The 23,937-nt window shown below is 37.3% G+C and overlaps 1 protein-coding gene across 5 annotated transcripts in view; it reads right to left on the reverse strand.

The window, feature by feature from the left end:
- Positions 1-5,572: 5,572 nt before the first annotated feature.
- schip1 (schwannomin interacting protein 1) overlaps positions 5,573-23,937 on the reverse strand; it is a 253,101-nt gene continuing 234,736 nt past the window's right edge. For all 5 annotated transcript variants that reach the window (XM_015361001.2, XM_015360999.2, XM_015361000.2 and 2 more), the window contains 6 exons: positions 18,590-18,708; positions 13,974-14,091; positions 12,182-12,379; positions 8,965-9,088; positions 6,823-6,916; positions 5,573-6,244 (listed from right to left, as the gene is read on the reverse strand). In XM_015361001.2, the coding sequence (XP_015216487.1) occupies positions 6,196-6,244; positions 6,823-6,916; positions 8,965-9,088; positions 12,182-12,379; positions 13,974-14,091; positions 18,590-18,708 (702 nt within the window). In that variant the 3' untranslated portion in view covers positions 5,573-6,195. The remainder of the gene's footprint in view (positions 6,245-6,822; positions 6,917-8,964; positions 9,089-12,181; positions 12,380-13,973; positions 14,092-18,589; positions 18,709-23,937) is intronic.

Here is a 23,937-nt window from a genome sequence, read left to right on the forward strand (position 1 = left end):
TTCGTCTAAATAATAGGTGTTGAAAAATAACAACGCAGAGAAAGCTCTTGTTTTAAAAGGTGCTCTTAACAAATCTCAAACTTTTTTTCTAGGAGTAAACGTTTGCTAAAAGGCTAAACTACAGGTTAAAAACTTCACTCATTATAAAGGCTCAAACTCGTGATCACATTTTTTCATTTTTCATTTAAAATATAAGTTAATCCCTAAAAACCATCAGAGCAGAATCGAATGAACTCCAATAATTTGTTCACAGGGGAGAGACTTGTCTATTTAGTTGCCAATAGTACAAAAACTCGACTATCTAGCAAAACTTTATTGTTATACTGAGCATACCCCTAAAGAAATAATAAAATCCAAGAAGAGATAATTATTGATAACCACATAGCATTCTAATAAAGTATGTCATGCACATCTCCTATAGTCAGTGCTTGTCAACAATTTCTATTGTTTGCTTAAACCTTTTTATGTACTTCAGGTGTCTTTATAGTATTATTAGAATAGTAAACTGGTAGAAATCATAGTGTTTGTTAGTTATCTAATAAACTTCGAAATAGTAGACTATTTTTTCTGATACTTTGTTTTAGAAAATAACTAAAAATCTGTAATATGCAACTCATTTGTCACATTATCTGAATGTCTGCTTCAAAAGTAGCATTTTAGTTCTTAGCTGGGAAGAATAAATATTTCCCTTCCTTGGTATTTACAAATGTGATGATGCTGTTACACACCACAAGACAAAATCAGTATTAGAATTAGTAATGTTCTCGCAAGGGGAATTTCTACAGTACAAATTTCTATTCAAATGTAAAAAAGTGATTTTTTGTGCCTTATTCTCAATACTCAAATTAAGTGAGTGTCTATTTTTCTTTACCAAACAAGCTAAGAACAACCACAGGATGATGGTAAATGTCCATGTAGTCTGAAGTTAAAATGTTTCTTTTTATTTTCTATACTGTAATAAGATCTAATAAGATATTTTTTGATTGAAGCCAGAAAGGTTTTAAATAACCATAGGACAGTATGTCTTGGCATCAAGAGTGATTTTTTAGCCAAAGGTACCAGATGATACTCAGAGCAATCACCTCCTGCTTTTCTTATTTAGCAAGCAGTCTTTTCATGGATTATAATTTGCTAATGATTTACTAATGTACTAATGTTTTATGAAATGACAAAGATTTGGTGTACTGCTGACTTTTTTCAATTTCATTTGAAATGTAAAGGGATGTGGCTTGTATCCTAGTGAAACCAAACGTGAGTTTGTAATTTAAATCTATGAAGGCTTTAAAAATCTTTATTGTAGACTTCTGTGTAATCCTTTATTATTTTTTTTCAATATTTCCTTTTTTAATCCGTTGAATCACAGGAGAGCCCTGAAAGGGACTGAATACCTTACAGCACATGTTTTTTTTTTTCCCAACCCAACTTTGTTTTTAGAAATTTCACAGAGGTTGTAGGTTTTTACTATTGAAAATGCACCTGCAAGAGCGTGGGGAATTGCCCAGAACAGTGAAAAAGAACACCATAACAGAAAAAAAAAGATATTTGTATTTGCACTCTAATTGTGAACACCCTGAAGACTTTCTCTTCATGGGCCTCTTCTGTTCCTACATGCAGCTACAATATTCAGATTTTTAATATATTGTTATTCCTGATATTTTCTTTCCTATTGTGTGTCTTTGGAAGGTGAATATGTTAACTTTATTTTTACTCATGTAAAAAAACAATGAAGAAAAAATTTACATACAGAAAGGTCATCCAGAAAAAACAAAAACATTAAGGTCAGTGAGGGCTTGATGTTATGACAAATGAAACCCAAAACAAGTCATATTGCTTCATGACTATGAATACACTTGCAAAATGTCTTCTTGTGTCATAATTAAAGTGTATAATCTGTCCCTAAATGCAATTCTTGCTAATAAATACCTTCTACAAAAATAGAACAGAGCTAAAAATGACTCCTGTCATGCAATGGTAAAATGACATTTCAGTCCCCCTTGACTTCTTTCTGTACATCCTGGAGGGTTTAAATTTTTATTACAAGTATGTCTCAGCCTCAAAAAAGGTGAATAACACTGTAATTTATGATGTTATTTTTGATTTCTACTGCTCTCTTACACCTCACATTCAGGCTATCCCCAAGGCTGAGGAATGGTAGTTAATGCATTGTCCACCACAAAGTGAACTAACTTCAGTGCCTGGTTAAGATCTTACGAGATCTTAAAATTCAAATAAAAACCTAAAACCAATTTAACAAGCATTCAAGACGCTTTTTGGTTTTCTGAATTTTACGATGACAGGAGGTGATTTACCCCATCTAGCTGTTGATACGGCTGTTAATATTTGATCCAAGCATTTAAAAAAAAAGGGGCCGAGCGGTGTCCCTGTGGCTCAGGATCTGCGCCCGTGGCTGGAAGGTTCTCGGTTTGTTTCCTGCGGCCGGCAGAGGAATCCTACTCCGTTGGGCCCCTGAGCAAGGCCCTTAACCCCAACTGCTCCAGGGGCGCCGTATAAATGGCTGAGCCTGCTCGGACCCCAAGTTTCTCTCCCTGTCTGTGTCTGTGTGTCTCATGGGGAGCAAGTTGAGGTATGCAAAAAGAATTTCCTAATGCAAGAAAATGTATGTGGCCAATAAAGTGATCTCATGTTATCTTGTTTCACCCAGCTGTTTCTTGAAATAAAAGCCAGGGTTCCACAACAACCTTTTCTAGGCTCTTGCAACCCTTTGAGTAAAGAAGTGCATGTTGTTCTCTGTTTTAAATAGTCTCTCTGTTTGTCGTCTGGTTTGTGTATCACATTTGATTCTGATGAAGTCCATGGAATTGATTTTGGCAGTACCTTTGTGGATGCTGGATGCTTTAATTGGGATCCTTTATGTATATGACACAACATTTCCTGGTTTAAATTATGCGCTTTAAAATATAAATCCAGTCATTGTTTGCTTGTGCATTGTTTTTCAATGTTTTTTTTATAAGCATTTTGAATTTTCTACAGATCTGAAACTACTTTGCCCACTTATAAAATGTTGTTGATCTTGCAATTTTGGTATCATCAGAGAACTTGTCTAGCTTATTCACTATACCAGAATCTAGATCATAGATGTATATAAGGAAGAACAGCAGTCTTTATAAAGTCATCACAATTTGAGTATTCACTACTTATCTGTAACCAACTGCAACTGCAGTAGTTAATCTAAATACAGTGTATGTGCATTTCCTTAAATGCATATTGCCAGCAGTATGGCAATTAACCTTTTATGAGGAACTTTACTGAAAGCCTTAGAAATATATCATATGATATGCTCTGTTTGTATCCTTTACAGCTAGTTCTTGTTCAAAGAAATCTAATAAATTAGGCAAGGCAGACCTTCAGTAACCTTTTCTTAACGCATGTTGATTATCGCCTAGAATCCCATTGACCTAATTTAGTTCTAGTTATAATTTCCATATGCTTACGAGCGATTTAAGACTTTTTGGCTTAAAATCACTTGATTTTGTTATGGTCTTCTGTCAGGGCACTAAATTAGCCATTCTCTTGTCAATGGCCTTTGAAAAAACCTATTGATTTCTTAAATATAAATGGTAGAACACCATCAGGCCCTGATACCTGTTTACTTAACTGCTTTCAGTAACTGTAATGCTCATACCTCTTCTGTGTCAATATTAATGAACATGGAAGATTATGGTTGCTTAACCTGAGACATATTGTTATTTCTTTCTTGGCAAACGTGAAATATTTGTTGTGGAAATTTTGTTTTCACCATCTAAAGGTTTCCTATTTTTATACCTGTGACTCTCTACTGTTCTTTTTCTGTTGTAATACTGAAAAAAACTTTAATTTTAGTCCCCATTGCAACATTCTTTCCTCTCGCTGCCTACTTAATACCCTACTTGCACGTGCTAGAAATTCATTATTCTCATTTACTTTAAGAGCATGCTAGACTTTTTTAACCATTTTGTAGAGTGCTTTCTCTGAACACTGATTAAGGAAACAGTTTGTGCAACTGCTTTTTTTTTATTCTCTGTGTTCTGTGTTTCTTTATGCCCAATTTTTGTTGCTGTTTGCCTTTGCTCCTCAGCAACACTAACCATGACCAGAAAGGAAAGCCACTTTTGCCTGGTAGAGACTTCAACAACTTGAAGCGTGCAGTGGACCATTCCAGCACAGGACAGAGATGCCAGCTAACCTAGAGAAGAACATGCAAACAGTACCAAAGGCATTGTTTCAATTTAATTACCCCAGTTTCTTAAAATGCTTAAAGTGTTTGTATTAGAACACCACTCTGGTTGCATGGAATGATGCCTTTAAACATGGTGGTTTGTGGTTTTCATGTATTTTGCTTTATCTATGCAGTAAAAACCAAGAAATTAGTGGCACAGATTGACCTTTTAAAGTGCTTCGAATATGTGCTTATGCTCTGCTCAGAAGCACAACTGACAATAATTCCACCTGATTCTCTCAAGTGTACAGGGGCTGTTGAACTGTATGGTTCTGACAGAATTCATAGAAATAAGGTTTCTAGCTAAAAAACAGGGGAACCCATATCAATGTACTTAAAAGTGAAACTAGATTAAAAGATCAGTATTATTATGTACAATCTTTTGTACTGGACCTCAAAATCACATTCAGTTTAAAGAAGTATAATGTTAAAAAATTTATATTGTAAAGACAATTGTGAATAAACCCCAATTATTAGGGAAAACAACTAAGTTTCAAATATATTATTTATCATGAAAATAATGTTAAAATAATGAGAAAAATTCAATATCATGCCTTCAAGTAAAAAAGAAGAAACTGAAATACTATGGGTCAAAGCTGCTTGCTTCAAAGAATTTCACTGGACGGATGCCAGCAATTCACCCACAACCACACAAAAGACTTAGCAGAAGCCAAAGACGTTCAATGGAGTTAGTAATGTGAGTGTATGAATACTTTTGTTCATTCTTGAAATCAGTCATTGTATTGCACCCATCCATCAGTATAATGTCACTTCTCCTGGAAAGGCTTGTGGGAAACTGGGCACAAGGCAGGGCTACATACAGGATGGGTTGTAAATTGATTTCTGGGTGCACAGGGACAATTTAGAGATGCCAGCTAACCTCGCCAGCATGTCTTTGGAAGATGAAAAAGGTCAGCTCCTTGTCTTGCCCAGTTCCACTTTTCTACACAATTTATACTGTATCTCGTCTCTTGAGCCTGAGCATCCCTTTGCACAACTGTCTTGCATCTCTCCCATTACCCCATCTTCACCCTTGCAGCAGCTCCCTGGTTCATTCCTAGTGAAACTAAAGTGAGGTTCATTCAGCCTTATCCTTCTGGTCAGGCTGCTGTTACCTCAGCCAGGTGAGTTATGCCAAATAACTTCATTTGGTTTCTATATTGCATTAGACGCTGCTTGGAGTACTGATTTGCTGATTTACTCAATGCAGCAATAACCCCAAAACAGCACAACAACATCTGAAAGGGAGACTGCACCCCTCATGCATTAAACAAATGTTTTTGAAAAATTATCTGAAGGAGATTACTGGAACATAATCACTCTTTTTACCGAAAGAAGAAAGCCCAAGGCATGGAATATGAAACAAGGTTTTATTTTTTATTTTACATATCTGTACACAAAATTCCCCCAAATAATATTCGGAATACAATTGGATGAAATGATATTAACACACTTATTGAAAATGACTCGTGTCAGAAAATCAACATTCACAAAATGTTGAGAACTGAGTAAAGTGAACAGATTACCAAAAGCTACAACTTTACTACAAGGCAGGCATGTATCCTTTTGACTCATTTAGCACCTTCAAATAAAAGTTTCTCAGTTGAAAACTACCATTTGTGCAGAATATAAAGAGGCCACCTGTAAAATACTGTCCAACCTTAAATCCAGAAGTTAATTTATTTTTTTACAATGCTTTTATTTACTATCTCACTATTATCGTATAGTTTCCACCAATTTAATATATATATATTTCTCTTATTAAAATGACCATTATTATTTAGTGGCAAATGTAAAAAGTTAAAAAGAAGTCATGAAGAAGCAAGGCCAATCACTGGACAGAAAGCTTCGGACGGTATTGATGACTAACACTGACTTTTTGTTTAAAACCCTCAGGAAGTGCTCCATCTCCAGAACTTGTACAACCACAGAAGCAAAATAAAATCTAGCCTTGTTCTTCCTTGTCTCGGTGGTAGTTTTTACTTTGGGGTTTTCTCTGCCATGTGCTTTTGCTGACTTTCAGCGTGCCTGTGACAACAAAATAAAAACAAATGCATCTTTCAGTCAGGTTTTAATATCCCAAACTTTAACAATTCCTTCCCTTCAGGAGAAAGAATTGGTAGTACAGTGAAGCAATTACATTTTTAATTGTCTTATTTTTTTTAACAAAGCACTTTGTGATTTTTTTTTTAATGTTGCCATTTATACAGTAGGTACTAATACTGACAAACTCAACTTCTTGCAGGTTAAAAGTGTAAGAGGAATGTGGTAGAAATAATTTTCTTAACCATTTTTGTAAATACTACATAAACAGGTTTAACATGATGTTTTAGGACCACATTTAACCAGATCATGCTCCTAGCTTCTGAGGAAATGCAGGTTCTGTACGAAATGTCCTTGAACAGAGTTACTAGGATGATGAAGCATTCAGTGAAACACAAAACAGGGATTAAATAACTGTTACTACCACCTGCTTTCCAAGTATTTATTTCAACAGAACACAAGCAACAATTCAGAAATATTATTTCTGCTCTGTTAAAAGTAAAGTGGACTGCAACATGTCCTAAGAAGCAAAGGAATCAGTGTTCTGGGCAGTCTGGCTGTACCTAGTCAAGTCTTCAATGTCTACCAGCATGGCGTCCTGCTCCATATGTAACTCGTCCCTTATTAGAAGAAGCTGCACAAGTTCTTCATTCAAACCTGCAGTGACAGAAGGAAGGGAAGGTCATTACATTCGAAAAGGCTGGATTATAGGTACAATATACACTGTAGGTATTCATTAAATAAAAGCCCAATAAAAAAAAAACATTTCATGTCATATTTTTCTGCTAATATAGTCAATGTAAACTAACATTAAAAACAATCCCCCCAGTTTTGACTGATCTTAATTGGGTCTTTGAAGTCTGTGTTTACAGGAGAAAGGAAGGAGAACAACTGATAAAACTCAATAACTTCAATAATACAGAGTTCTTTGGAAGAATAGCAACTCATATCTGTCAATTACGTATTGGTATTAATGAGCCACAGTCGTTTTTCAGAATGCCTTGCCTGCCACGTCTGATAGTTGTTTCCAGTGCACTAATAATCTTAACAAATCAATTTAGACGGAGTATTAGTCAATAACTCATCCTATATTTAATATGAAATTTTCACTTCTCTAGAAATGAGATATGTTTTTTTTCCTTAAGAGTACAACCCAGTTTCTTCTGTTTGTGATCAGAAGTAAAACATTTTCCCTGAATTACATAAGTTTGCTGTTATGGTTTCAATTCCAGGCCCGGGGTGCTATCTGTGTGAAATTTGTTATGTTCTCCCCGTGTTCATGTGGGTTTTCACTGTCTGCTCTGGTTTCTCCCACAATCCAAAGATAATGTGGTTAGTTAAGAATAGGGATAAATGTTCTTCACGTTTCATGTCATTGGCAGAAGTCATTAAAGTTTGCTTAGTAAGTACAGTGGTGAACTTGTGTCAGTTACATTGTTCTACAAATGATGATTGCATTAAAATAGTCCACTGTTCTGTATAATTTAACAGGGGAAACAGCCACTGTATCATGAATACTGATCTTAGCTAAATAAATTACATGGTAATTTACAAAATACGACAGAAGATCTTTGTCATTGTTAGATAGCTTGTGGTACCCTGCTGATCCTTGACAACAATTTAGTGAAATGCATCATGCAGATCGAGAAGAGCTTCAGGCTCTCAGAAGACAGGAGTGACCTCAGTCTGTGTGACTACAGCGGCTCGGCTTGGAGTGTGCTGTCTGACATCCTGTCAACTGCTCCTCTGTTTCACTGTCTGTTCTCCGTCAGACACATGCCAGCTCTTCAAAAAATACATCACCCAGAAATGGAATATTCTGACTTGCAATTTACTTTGATATCCCACCCCCCACAACCCCCGTTCTTCTATCGATGGAGATGTCAACATAGAGCTTGTCTTCAAACTGATGCTATCAAGGCCTCTTGTCAGTAGACACACATCACTGGTAAGTACCACTGTTTTTAAATTACAAATGTGGCAGCTATACGATTTCTGTGCACCTGCGTCTTTTTGTGGAGTAATGCACCTGGTCTTCCAGATAAAGCACATGAAGAGGGGTAACTGAGCGAGTTAGAGAGCTCGACATAAAAAAAGATACCCAGCCATATGCTGGATTTCACTTTTTGTTTTCCAGAAACTGAAAAAAGAAAGGCACGAGATGACTTTTGTGGAGTGAACTACAGTAATTAAACACATACATAGATACAGTATGTTGGCAGTCTAGCTTAAATATCAAGGATATTGAGCCAAGGCTGCCTTGCAAATTACTAAGTGTTACAAAGAACATTGGCTTTTTTACTGCTGGAGGGACGGAAGGAGGAAATTATGCTAGATAGCAGGTTGGAATAAATTATTTTCTCAATGTATGTTCCTTTAGTGAGACGTACAGAGTTTCAAATGCACGTTCGGGAGAAGGTCAAAACTTAACCTGGCCCACTTTCACTGACCAATATATAAATATCACACATCATGCATTCTTGTTTGCCCATTTCGCTTAAACAGGCATAAAGCTGGCTTAAACAGGGTTTGACAGAACTACAGAGATAATAAACACCAACCTTAGCGACTCCACTAACTCCACTTACTTCAATCTTTTAAAATGTCTTTATACGCAACATAATGCCACTGTTTCCTGTACTAACTGACCTTCCCAACTGTACTCAGGGATTCGTCAGATAATGTTGTACCTGCAGTGTACTTACTTTCAATCTGGGAGTGGAGGTCATTGACTATAACTTGTAACTGACCCAGTGTCATATCTCTCAGGTCTGTGGGCTTTAAACTCCGCTTCATGAGGCATTCGCTGATGTGCGGCATGTGGGGCAGCTGGAAAAGAGGAATCCAAAACATTTCATCCAACCGGGAGACAAAGACAATTCTACAATGAAGCATCACATCCTTAGATACCTTTACATGTTTTTTTTTTCCTTTCATGCAGCAAGGTACAAATGCATACAGAGCTGTAGCTCCATATTCTTTTGCAGTGTCTGCCAGGTCCATTTCAACGTGCCATTTCAACGAGCTCCTGGGTTATGACTTCTGGTCTGTGGTCATTGGTCTTTGCACAGATATGTCTAGGTGTGAAGTTGAGCTGATGAATCTAAGTAAATACTGCAGTCAAAGTAAAGGATCAAAACTTACAGAAACAAATATATACCTGAAGACGTCTTTATTCATCTAATGATAAGACGTGCTAACGAACCTGACAAATCATGTTGGCGCACTACCTACTTGAATATGTTAAACCCAGATCACTACCTGTATTTCACTCCTGATAATGTCGAATGGATAAAAGACCAGCACCACAGTGTCTCACCAGTAGGTGGCAGACATACAGTACAATACTGTACCTACATAAAGCAATCTTCATGATATTCTACAGCAAAAACAACAACATTCTACAACATGAAGCAAAAAAAAGAGGGGAATAATACACTGGTATTATGTGTATTCATGTACACTGAATACTTACAGAAAAATCCTGAATTAATTCACTTTACATTTCTTCAGTGTCGTATTGCATTAGAGTAGATATTTAGATACGAGATTTCTAGAAATTCAAGCTACAGCACAGGCTATTATAAATATCTATACCATACATAGTATTTTTGTTTTTTTCCAGATAATGTCAGGCACCACCACTGTGCTTTGACTTAATAATACCTTGTATCTCACTTTAGGGAGACAACAAACATTTCACTTGTATATTTACTGGTGATTTGCTGAGAAAAGGTACAGTACTATTTGTGTCTCAGGAACGATCAATATGAAATACATTTAAAAATGCATGCATATATATGTAACAGGGTAAATGCAGAAAGTAATATACAATACATATTTCAGAAACATAGCTTGAAAAATAAAACATATTCACATCATTAGTTTCTCTGGGCCTTTCTCATCCACAAACTCCAAGAACAAAAAGTGCCTTTTCCAGCTCTGCAGTCTTTAGATCTATTTCTGCTCATTTGATATCATTGTGAGAATTTCTATTTGTCATCATCCAATTGAACTGACTTCTTGGTATTTTTAAGACTTTAAAAGAATTCCCCTGATGTTGCCGGGTTACTGCCCAGGTCCTCTTCCTGCCACTGTCCTAGTCTGTGCCCGAATGTTGTGCCAAGTTACCGTGGCATCCTTTCCTAGGTCTGTGATTTCCTGTTATTGTTCTAACCATTTAAAAAAAAATTTTGCACCTTCAATCAACGTGTTAAGGCAAACATGCCGTAAATTTAGACTGAAGTCGACCGCGCAACTTCCACTTTCATCTTCTGATGTCATCTGACATACAGTTTCTGTTTCATAAGCCTGTGAAGACTAACAGGCAACCTTACACTGTGTAATTGTTGTCACGTTCAGGCGAAAGGAGTATCGCACTTTGTGGGCTTTTCTGGTCTCATTGTTAGTCATTCAAAGTTTCTTCAGGTAAGGACAAACGTGGCTTAGTTTCAGAAACCTGGGCCTCAGAGTCACTAAACTCTCTTCTGTTAGTTTCTTTTCCTTTTTTCGGGGAAATGGGGATGCAGCTATGACCAGAGTTTGGAAATCTTCCTTTATATTAAAGCCTGAAATTTATTGGAAAGCCACACGGTTTTGTGAACTAAAACTCGGAGGTTTGCTCCCCACACATTTCTTCGAATGTCTTCTGTACTAGGAATTTCATACCTAACACAATACGAAAATTCATAGTACTTGAAGCGACAGACTCGATCAAGTTTGAAGGGTGAAAAAAATCATGTCATGATGATGTTGTGTCATGATCATGTCATTGAAAAACAGTAGGAAAATACAAGGACGAGAGAGGGTAATATTATTTCAGAAAACAGCAGCATTAATTTATTTATATAGCATACCCTAACTTCCAGAAGACCTTGGAAATAATAACTCCTTCTTTATGTAAAAGACTTGAGGCGTAGCTATCTGAGGACTTGACGTTTTCATGAGATTCAACTGTTCCTTATCCCTATTTGTTTGCTTTGCTATAAAAACCACAATGTTGGAATTATATAATCTTGAATGCTAAAAAAGGTCAGTCTCCTTAAAGTGCGCATATGAACTTCATTATTTTTGACAGCTGGGCACAGCTGCATTTGAAAAGAATTGGCAAAGGCATTGCAGGACCTAAATTATATATTACTCCATCCTGAATAAGTAAAGACTTTACCAGGTGAAAATGGAGTTGGTGAGACATGTTCCTGAGCACTGATGTGGATAACTGCATTTTAAAAAACACACACAAGCGGGCACAGGAACCACACAGCTTAAATGTTTATTTTAATGCAATACTGTGGTCGGCTGCTACGCTTCTAAGTTGTGTTGTATCATCAAAGACCCACTCATGTGCACGACAGGAATTTCAAGATGGTCAAGTATTACCACGCTATGTCACATTAGGGAAAAACAGGTACAGGAACAGAAAACACAGCATTTATCAAAAAAGATTGGTCTGACAAGAAAACCATTTTTAGGAAGCATTTAGATTTGTAAAGCTATAGGACTGCCTATATATCAAACATGAATAACTGGCACACAAGGCGTTTGTGAAATGAACTTTCCATCTTTTAGTTAGTTTCCATCTTTGCTCAAAGCTCTTTATGCAGGCAGATAGCTATCTTGCCTCCCACATAGTTCCATTTTTTAAAGATATTTAATGTTATATGTTATATTGTCAGTAACAAAGATAGGGAAAAGATTAAGGTTTTCTTCTTTTGCCTGAAAAAAAAACGTACTAGCAAATTGTTTTTGTGTGCAGTCAACCAGTAAAGACTGAAAGTCCATCACAGGGTTATGTAATGTTATGTACAGTCTTCAAAGTTCAAATACACGATGGGCCAACACTGATGTGCTACCACAGTGACGTGACCTCAGGTGAACAGAACAGGAATGTTTATGAGACCACACCAAACGGACTGCACTCACCAGGTCAGCCACTGGGGACTTCTTTCTATTTTGTTTTTCCACCTCCACCTGCATCTTGGCCATGGGCTTAGCCATTGCTAAAGCCATCTTGGCCTCAGCCTGGAGTTTCTTCTGCCTGCTGAGGAAGTCCATGTCCTCCAGGGACTCCGAGTCCTCTTCGGTGGTGTCCCGGTCCGAGTAGGAGGAGCTCTGCTTGCTCTGCAAAACAATCACAACTTTCTTCACTACGCTAGTCTCATGTCAAAGACGGAGCCCGAAACGCCTTTCTTGGCCCTCCCACGGCCCAGTGATGAATGGTTGGCCTGAATTCTTTGCTTGGATGGACAGTTTCAGAACAGGGATGACAAATATCGTGGTACACCATCGCTTAGTTAATAGCAAACCTCTGTCAGTCTTTAAATTGGTTCCATAATTCTTGGGAAGGAGAAAATAGAGTCGGTTCAATAAACCATTGAATTTCAAAACTCATTATTCATATCTCCCAGTCTGGTATTGCCTGAGGAGAGATTACATAAAATTGTGTATACTGAAGTTGATTGAACAACATGCTTGAAGAGCATTTTTGAAAGAGGCAGGTATTTTCCAGATTCAAGCCACAACGGTTCATGGGGCCAGAGCTTATTCTGGTTCTCTTGGCATCAAGCGAACAGAGAGCACGTGACTCCCTGGATGGAGCTTACCCCCCAAAAAATGTTGGTCCCCATTCAGACAGCTGGGTGGACTGGAGCAGCTGGGGTAAACTCCCTCACTCTGTCTGCAGGCGTGTCTCGAACCCACACATGATTCCAGAGACTTATCCACTATGTCATGCTGCCCCCACTTTCAAAACTGAGTAAGAATGTTATTTATTTGAAGTAGAGGTTAATTCCATGCTGAAAAGAAACAAAATGACATTTCGGCTGAGAAGTCTGCTTCAGGTGAGTGACACAGGCATGTGAGAAAGATTCACACCTGCACTGTTGTTTTTTCTTCTTTCTACTTTTCAGCGTGGAATGAAACCCCACTTGGTTCTTTGTTGCTTGCACACCAGGGGCAGTTCCACACTCAAATCAGACGATTGTACTAGCTTTGCAAATCAGGGGTAAATGGTCGTACATGTTCTTTTCTGCGGTTTCCTGTTAAGGTGGCTTAGTGGAGTTTGCCTTTGAAGTCTTGTTTTTGTGATGTGATGTAAAGTGTCACATACTGTACCTTGTGAGGGTCCACAAACACAAATGTGAGTTTCAGAATCAGGAATATAAAATGTTGGTCACAGGAAGAGTCTGAGTAAAGTATCTCCCCCTATATTATTCACTAATAGCATCAGGGCCAGTTATACCCACAATTCCTTTCCAGGATTATTGATAATGGTAAAACACATAAGGTACTACATAAGCACTCTTCCCTCCTGCTGTATGAGTGGCCTAAAGGCCGAATTTTAAAGAATAAAACTATTTTTAAGCTCTCATTAGATCCAATTTCCTTGAAGATAAGTAGATTTTTAGTTCCGTTTAGCTCAATCTGGTTTATTAAGAATAATATCTGGGCTCATTCAAGTTAGCTGGTGCTGTGTTTTTGTTTCCTTCAAAAATTCTGATAAGAAGTGGAAAGTTATCTCTCCTCACACCAGAAATACCTGATAAAGCATGATATAAAGTTCTTGTTTAATTCTCAGAGTATCTGACCATATTGAGCACTGTAATTGTCCACACCAAGCAATTTCAGTTTCAAAATGATGAGAGACTAAGGAGTAAGTAGGTAAATATACACTTTTTCATCATTACAACAATTTTTTTTTCAGTTTGAGGTGTACCATTGGGGACAGCGGGGTGTCCAGGCTTGTTTCAGTCTTGCTGTCATCTGCATCACTGTCTTTGTCACTGCCGCTGTCGTTCACAAAGCAGATCTGCAGGTTCATCCCACTCTGAAGGCTGTCAAATTAATCAGATTAATTAAAGTCAGCATAATCACATTGATCCCCCTTTTTGTAGAGTCAGTCAGCAAACACTTTAGTAATAAGAAAAAACACATGCAGTGACTCCTGAAACTTAGTAATCAATAAACATGTGAAGGAGCAGCACAACTTCCTAAAGAGTAATCCTTCTTAACCCTTATCCTAACAATACTTCCATGTCTTCTGTTATTTTTCTGCTCAGTTTTTCATGACGGGCTTATTGATATGAATCGATGCATTTGAGGTGAGTTTTTAAATTTGATTTTGCCCGTCTCTCAGAACAACACAGGATTTAAAAAAGGCATCAGTCTTGCAACTGGACCTTAGCAGAAAGAAAACAAAGAGCTCATTGAGGGACATTTGAGACATTCTCATTCCTACTTGGAAATCCTGGATTGGTCATCTATTAAGGATCAAATTCCATTATGGAAATAATTAGAACAGAGACTGGGTGCATCGTTTTTCAATAAGGACTGAGGGCAGAGACAAAAAAAAGTGGAAACAAGCAGGTTGATCAATTAAAGGCATCAACAAGTACCAGCGATGAACAAATACAACTCATTTGGAATGAAAACCAACAGACACAAGGTAACCTTCAGATTAAGGTGGGGGAACTGCTATGTAACACAGTGATTGATAAAAATCAATAATTCGACTCTATTTATTATTAATTTTATTTTAAAAAGCTTTGAAATAACTTCGGAATAAGTGGTTAACTCATCAGCAGCTATTATTTCTACATCATCAGCTCCACAACACCTTGGTGCTTACATGTCCTGCTGCTTTCACCATGCACGGCCAAGACCACAGCCCAGATTTTCTTTGAAGTAATGTTAAGCCTACCACTGTAAAAAGGTGATCTTACCACTATTGAAACATTATGTATTTTTTTACCATGATTTATTTTACCTCCTACAATCTGCTCCATATGGCTTCATCAAGAAAGACAAAGTGATTGATCTCATTCGTTTTGGTGCCAAACTGAGGCAAATACAAGTCTGGTTTATTGGCATACATTCTAATTCAGTGCTCTTGATCCACCTTCAGCCTAGGAAGGTAAATGTGAACAGGAACTGAGAAATAATTTAGCCAAAGAAACAAGGCAATTGTTCTTCCTGTGATCTTTGCACAAGTCACCGGGAGATGCTTTCTTTCTTTCCTGGAAGATGCAATCGTAAGGTTAGACAATGGATTAACGGGTGCTGTGTTGTCATGGCAGAGAAAATTAAGTCAGTAATTAATCTGCAGTTCTCACCCATGGGATCAACACAGCATTATATATGACAGCCAGAGACTCAGCTGGTACAGACGCTCCTCCAGGCAGTCTGCACGTTAGGGCCTGTAATTAGGAGTGGGCTATTCTGAGGCTGATGGCCATGGCCAGCGGTCTGATGGGTTTTTTTGCCCTACTGCTGGTTAGGGAGAAAAACCAGCTGGGGGTGGCTCCCGTCAATTCATCACTGCATCCTGGACTGAACTCAAATTTCCGTGAGCTGTAATCCATCAGGAAAAGCTCAGCTGCATTAAGTGGGGTTGGGGGGGAGGGGTTTGTACAGATAAGAAGGCTTAGGTCCTATCATTTTTATAAAGCATCAGGAAGGTTATGAAGCAGCGGAGGACATTCGGCCCATCTGGGCGGTTTGGTAGTTAGTAGCCAACTGACGCAAAAATCTCATCCAGCTGTTTCTTGACGAAGCCAGGGTACTGACAGCGTGTTCCATTCTTCCATTCTTATGTACGGGTGTACATTTGTTACAAAAAAAAATCCCAACAACAAAAAAGCCCTGGCTGTTAAAACAGATTAATGTATTAAACACTGAATTGAATTACAGACTGAAAGAACTATAGGTCTCGGAACAGGAGGCTTTTGATCTCATAATTGATTTTGCCTGTTATTAGTGCAGACCATTGTAAAAGCTTTTGGTAGCAGAATTAGCTCAAGGTTAAGTTAAGAGCAGGGCTCAGATTTGGCTTATATATGGGAGTCAATCAAAACATAATATAACACCAATTTTATCATAAAAAACAAGAATGGGGTAGCATGTCGGTTTGTGTCGCTGTCTTGCAGTTCCTGGGTCCTTGGTCCAGATCTGGCCTGGGTTGCCTTCTGTGTGGTGTTTACATGTACCTCATGGCTGCATAGGTTTTTCCCAAGACCTCTGGTATTTTCCCACAATCCAAAGACCTGCTGTCTAGGTTAAATGAGTCAATTTAGTAATCATTGTCACTATATTGTCTCATGTGTGTGTAACTTGTGATGGAATGATTTCCTGTCCAGAGTGTATCTTGCCTTTCTGGGTTAGTCTCTAGGCCAGTATAATTAACCTGTAATTTACAGCACATGCAGTGCAAGCAATTACTGAAACTGGAGGGTTTAAAAAATATTTGATTTTCAGGGGTCGACTTCCACAAATTTCCTTTCACATTACTTTAAAATAACTGATACATTATTTCTATTCTGAAGGAATTCTGAAGGTTTCATTTTTTTAGCACCCATTACTATAAAACAATGGTACCATTGAACCCACAGCAAGAAACAACACACTCAAAAAAAGAGTAAAAAGATTTTTCCAAATGAAAGAGGAAAAATTCACAGCTACTCCAGATCTTGTATCAAAATTTCTTTCTCTTCTACATTTAATTTAAAATTGTTAAGGTTCACATTATTCTGCAGAATGAAATTGCTTCAAATGAAGATACTTCATGTAGGACAGAAACTATTTAGCCTGCTTGCGATGTGGAATTAACATGGAGAACTTCCCTAAAAAGCATGGTGTGTTGTTCTCAGTTTAAAGTAATCTCCCTGTTTCTCCGAAGCAGAGTCCTGTCTCCAAAAGTTTCTTCCTCATCGGGAGAAACTAACAGGGAGACCCCTGTGCATGACAGTGATACAATCCATCCAATTGTCTCTCTTACTGTAATTGCTAGACTTTCTTGTAGTAAGACTAAACTGAATAACTGGATTTTTTTATATTATTAAGGCAGAGGGCCCTTTCCAAGATGAACTACCACACGAGCTTGAAAATTAACACAACCATAAAACTAGAAAAGAAAAGCCCCCTATTTCAGGTATATTTTTGTCTTATTTCTAAATTTCCGAAGAAGCAGTTTAATGATTTACAGGAAATGACAAACCATAGCTTAGATGTAAGCTTTTGTGCCTAACAAAACATAATTGCAAATTTATCATGTTTGGCATACATAAATATTCAAATACTGTATTTGTTCTTCATAAGCTAAAATACCCTTTTATAGCTGCTTTATTATTCAAATGTTTGTGGAAAGATGTTAGTACATAACCAGGGTAAATTCAATAATGCTTGTCATTCTGAACCTTAAGCACAACAAGTTCTATGGGCAAGTCATTAAATTTAACATTTCTATGGTAATAGTTGTGTAGAATATAATCTAAAAAATCTAGATATCACTAAATAAAGATAAAATACCAACAAAGTGTTAAAAATTGTGGCAATTACTGATACAATAACATTATCCTTAGAAAAGACTGAAATACAGGAGAGCAAAAGCCATTCTAATGATTTATACCACCTATTACCGTGGTCATTTAACCAGAAAGTACCATTCTGTTCACATTTCTTGGGTGACACATCTGTTTCAGCAAAAAGGTCCCCATATTCTAAATGTTTTTGTAGCATTACCGCATTTTAAAAGATTACAGGATAAAGCAATAATATTATAATTAACTAAAATATATTTTCTATGTACTTTGTCTATTGATACATATATTAAGACTAAAATAAACACATCATTCTTTCTGGTATTGACTGACGCACACTTTCATAAATTTAATAAAATATCACATTTACCTAAAAACAAAAGAATTACAATTTGACTGTTAAAGTAGATTTATTATTAGTGAATTTATTATTATAGTTTTTAAAAATGTTATGGTTCTCCCACATGATTTTGTGCTACATGACAGAGACCTTATTAATGTTTAATCAAATTCGAAGTCCTTTTCCAATACGTAATTAGTTTAAATGTCTTACACATAATACAATTTATAAATCATTGTCAATTATCATAATAAAGGTTAATAAAGTCTTAAGTTTGTCCCTGCTTTAAATGACTGTTTTAGGTTATACAATCTAATCAGATGAAATACACTACCTGAAGACGTAAGCTTAGAAAATAATTCCCTTACTTCTTGAAAGCAGAATTAAAAAAAAAGCCTTCTGACGGGCAACAACAGAAACTGTTTTAACTTGTAGTGACATCTACTGTATGTTTTAGGAACTAACAAACCGAACTAAGGGCAGCTGGATTTTTAACAGAATTCCTCAGCTGTGGAAACATTTTGGAATATTTTTTTTTATTTCGCTTACCCTCCTAAAACAATTGCCTGGCAACACATTAGCTTTAATTTCCATGGCAAATCAATACCGCCCGTGTAGCCCAACGGATGTCCGTCTGTTTTTGGGCCCACACCGAGACGCCGTGTGCTCTGCTCTTACCGTGCCGACAGACTTGGCTTCCCACTCTTGCTGCAGCTGGTATAAATGCCAGGGCCATCGTCAAAAAAGCTGCCCAGCGCCAGCTTCTGCCGAATGGATTCTCTCTCATTCTTTTGGGCCTGAAAGAAAGGGAAAGCTATCATAAGGTGTGGAATAAAGACACAGAGCCCTTTATCTAATTACGAAAAACAAACAAACAAACAAACAAACAAACAAACAAACAGATGTAAAGCATTCTACTTTTCAGGTTTGAGCGCAAGCAAAGGAACAAACAAGATATCAACTAGTCAGAGCCTGGTGAGCAAGGCCTGGCGCCTTCTTCTCGACCTAAAGTAGATGTTCACAGCAGAGATCTGATCATCATATCACAGGTGTGTCAGGGTGGAAAGAAAGCTAGATTTGAATAAGGCAAAGTTCTCTATGTTTCTGACTCATCATTCCAGGGTGTTTGAGATGCTGCAACTAGTCATTGACCAGTCCAAGTATGACTAGTATGAGGCTGAAAATAGATTTTACACAGGACTAGTTGAAAAATTAGCCTGAACTCCTAGCCATCTCTGAAGGCTCTAGTTATTGGTTTACAGCAGAACATTATGCTGAAATTTCTTTTCAGGTTATTTTCATAGTCGATGAAGCTTTTCATGAATTTGAGTCACTCGGTGATGAAATAAGATCTGAAAAGAGTAAAAATTAGCATTAGCCTCATAATGTAGTCATAAATCTATTAAATTGATTTTAAAATGCTGCATAAAATATCGTAATGTCTTTTGTGTTTCTGAATTAAGAAGAATTAAAAAACAGCACCCTGCTTCCAAACAATAAGGGCTACATTTGAACACATCAATATGATAGTTAATTATATGGAAATGTGGTCTTGTAATACACTTCACAAAAGGCCAAGGCTAAATTCATGCCTTTTCTCCAAATGACCTTTAACCTCTTCTTTCCTGCTTCTGGTCACATGGTTGAAATCGACTGTTTCAGCACCTCACCTCTAAAATCAATGCATTAGTCACGTTCCACAGACGCAGAGGTAAAAGCAACATTTAGAAACAACTGGTTGTTATTCATCTGTATTTTTTCCTCACTGGAGCTTAAAAACAAATAATTGTAGAAATACAAAACATTAATTTTGATTTTTAGATTTTTGGCAGAGAAATATTTGGATTAACGCCGCCGCTTTATCCAATTCAGAATAAATAAAGAACCCAGCTGTAATGTGCCGTGCTGAATGCCTAGTGGGAAAAGGAACTAAAAGCCTGTCTTGACCCTGACCTGTGGTGATTCCTGGAGGCAGACACTAATTCAATTGCTTGCTTTCAATCCTTTATTTTAAGAGCTTAGGAAATGAATAGGTCCAAATTGTCTCCATGAGGTGTCTTTTGCCACAGGACATATGAAGTTTAATGTTTCCCCTTTGCAGATTTATTTTCAGATTCCATTAAGATACGGATTGATAGACCGCTACAAGGTAACCTAATCTTTTTTTATTTATTTTTAATACATCGAAACCTGATGTACAATTTAGCAGCACAAATCTCTTTTCCGTCTGTAAGGCTGACCAACCTGGAGTCTAAACCCTGTATACAGCTGAAATAAAAATATTTATATGGGGATAACTTTCTTTTCTAAATCTGCAGTTAGCACCTGACCTGAATTCTGAATTCTTTATATTTAAGATTAACTAGTAAGTATGAGTAAATATCAATATTTAATACTGCTAAATGAGTGAGAGCACATCTTTTAAGATTAACAAAGCATTTTGTGTAACAAAATTTAAAAGTGTTTTGGAGAATCTATGATCATATATACTGTATAACTATGTTTTTGTAAGATATACCATCACAGTCATGTTTAACAACCAAGAGCTGTCACGTGATGAAAAACAACTCCTTTGAAATAGCCCAGGATATCATTAGCATAGCTGGGTACATTTAGAATGGAGTTTTCCATCCATATGTCAAGACTGTAAATAACATCATATATTCGTTTAACAGGAAATACTGAATTGCTTTCTTCTGATAACATAATTAATGTGCAAAGTGAATGATAATTCAGCACCAGCAGATGGAGTTCTCCCAAGAGATCCAAAGTACAAAGATCATGGCATAGGGTGAGGAGAAAAATGATCTCCTGGTTTGAAAGGAAGGCCAGGAGCAGACAGCTCCACTCTGCTGAGACCCACACATTGGAGACCAGGGCGGTGACTGTCTGCAGGAGGTGCCAGCTGTTTCTGCCACACAAGCCTTCACCGAGACTCAGAAATGATAGTCAACAGACTAAAATGTAACCAAGGTAATCACTGGAGCTCACTCAGCAACGAACAGCCATGTCTCACAGTCAAACAGAAAATATTGCTAACATTTTCAGTTCAGGAGTAGTTTATCACTTAAGCAATCTTGCCATCGAGTTCAATGTGTTCATTGATGTGGTCATACATTTAGTCTTTAAAGCTCCAAGAAAAAAGGAGATTACCTGGAAAATGATCTATTTAACTGGGTATGTTAGTGACTGCACTTGCCTACATTCCAGTAAAAGCACTACTGGACTAGACCTTCAAAGCTTTTTAAAGCCACAGTTAAAAAAAAAAAAAATAATAGGAAAAAGAATACTGCCTTTAATGGGTAACATCAGTTACATGCAATTATTTCTTGTGTGCTTTACTCAAAACACGGACAGAGACTAAGTTTCAGCTGGTGTTGCAAATGTCACAGACAGAATATGAAAACCAATGTCACTGGAATTTTAAAATAGAGCAAACTTAACTGTGTAAGTTTATATAATTTAACATGTTTGCAAAATTAATGACAAGAGGATCCCTCGATCTGAGGTATACAGAACATCTAGTGAAGCTAATTACTATTTCAAGGCAAAAATAGCTTGCAGGAAAATTCAGCTCAATCACCATTTCGTGCTCTTCCATACTGCATGTGAAACAGTCTACTCACTTAAGAGAGAACATCAACAGCTGACAAAAATATCTTGATACTGTGGCAGCGCTTGCGTATATTTTTGAACCCTGGTGAACTGGGCTTGTTTTTTCTTTCACTGCAGCCACAAACTCCAGAATGAGATTTAGGTGCACATCGATTTTCGGACTGCAAAACTGGAGCATGCCACAAACACAATTACTCAAGACAAATGACTCCGACCAGAGATTTTAAGGCCATGGTTAAAATATTGACACTCTTTCTGCTTTAATAAAGTGATAATGACCATACACACACATTCATACACACACAGAATCCCACCACCGAACTCTATTCAGAAGGGCAGATAACAGGCCTTTGGATCAGCTGGACTAGATTGTCTACTGGGTGATAAACAATATTTAAAAAAAAATAGGATTACAATTCTGTAGTTGCCTGTAGTGTTTAAATTTTTTTATTTCATTTTGCTCTCAACCAATTACCATAATTCCCCTTTACAAATTAAGTGACACGCAGCTTGCTTATTGATTCCTGTTGGCACAGTGAGTGGTAACAGTTCACCAGGGAACTGCAGCTTGGCACAGAGCTCTGTGGGTCCCATTTTTACTGTACAGGCACAGCCTTCTTAGTAAGAACGCCGACAGCTTCAATCAAACTCTCAGCTCAGCCAGAGTCAATTAACAGTCATATTAATAAAGTACTTCAGGAATACACAAAAAACTCATTCACCACAATTGAGACAACTTAAATTCTATCAAACTGCTTTCAAATGTTTTTGATGCTGGCTTGTAACCATGTCTGAATGACCAAGGTGTGTTTTTTTTTCCTCCCAGAACAGAAATCTCTAGCATTTTATGATACATCCATAAATTTAAATATGCAGAAAAATAAAGTATACAGTATATGTGGGTGAGTATGTTTATAGAAAAAATAAACCATAATAAGAATACTTCACTAGAGACCACAAGACATTATAATGCTATATTACCCCTGTATCACTGAAATTGTCCAGAGTTAACCAGTCATTTCTATCTGTGTTCCTATCTACACCAAGCTCTCAAAGATGCACTATGCTTAACATGGAAAGTGTCTTGAGCAAATTTCTACAACACAGAGGAGACCAGGGAACCACAGTTTCCTATCAGTGCTGGGAAGGAAAAGGAGGAGTCAGGAGACAGGTCCCATGTGCTTTCAGATGAACAATTGCTATTCATTTTGTCTCTGTCACAGATTTTTCTACTTGAACAAAGTTCTGTGTTTTGTCTATTTTGGTGAAAACCATGATTGATCTTTGCAGGTAATTCCTTATAAATTCCCTATAAATATTTATGACTTTTTTTTCAAGGTTAACCTTCAAGGTAGTTTTGAACATGCCTTAAATCTTAAATTTGCTTTAAATGATCTCTTTGTACATCACCTTATTTTTGTCATGATGGCACTGAGACATACTACACTTTTACCACAGTAAAACCCAGGAAACCACTATGAGGCAAGGCAAAAGCATGAATCACAAACTGGGACTAGGACTGGGATCATATGATATCATATAAAATAAATGATCTTAAAATGATCTGAAAACAAATGACACACCTGCAAAATTACAAACAACAACTAAAAGACCAGACAGCTGTTAAAATGGAAACTACATTTCAACAAAAGTGCAGCAAGTTAGAACAAATCTTCGGGCTTGTGGACTGTGTGCTAACTTCTTGAGTACAAGACGTTCAATGGAAGTACAATAAGTTAAATGAAAGAGCTCAGGGATGCTATTAAAATAAAACATAGCTAAGAATATTTTAGGCATACAGCACAAATGCATTTCTGCTACAAATAATAATAATTGCTCATTATTATTTGTAGCAGAGTGCACTAGTATGCTCACCACACGCCAGCTATTAGTGGCGAGGAGAACAGAGTGATGAAGCACGTTCAGAGATGGGGATTATTAAGAGGCCATGACTGTTAAAGGCCAATGGGAAATCTGGCCGGGACACTGGGGTAACACCCCTACTCTTTTTGATGAACGCCCTGGGATTTTTAATGACCACAGAGTGTCAGGACATTGGTTTTACGTCTCATCTGAAGCACAGCGCCTTTTTACAGTATATTGTCCCCGTCACTATACTGGGGCATTAGGACCCACACAGGCTGCAGGGTGAGCGCCCCCTACTGGCCCCACTAACACCACTTCCAATAGCAATCTTAGCTTTCAAAGGAGGTCTCCCATCCAGGTATTGACCAGACTCACACCTGCTTCGTTTCAGTGGGTAGCCAGTTGTGAGTTGCAGGGTGATATGGCTGCTGGCTAATGCATATTGCAGCCAAATGCATATTTCCTGTGATAACTAAAACTCCTCCTTGAAGTCCTACTGTAAATCATCCATGTGTGGTCGACGTGTGCATGACAAGGTGGCCAGT

Source organism: Lepisosteus oculatus, chromosome 13, assembly GCF_040954835.1.
Source record: "Lepisosteus oculatus isolate fLepOcu1 chromosome 13, fLepOcu1.hap2, whole genome shotgun sequence".
NCBI classification, from domain to species: Eukaryota; Metazoa; Chordata; class Actinopteri; order Semionotiformes; family Lepisosteidae; genus Lepisosteus; species Lepisosteus oculatus.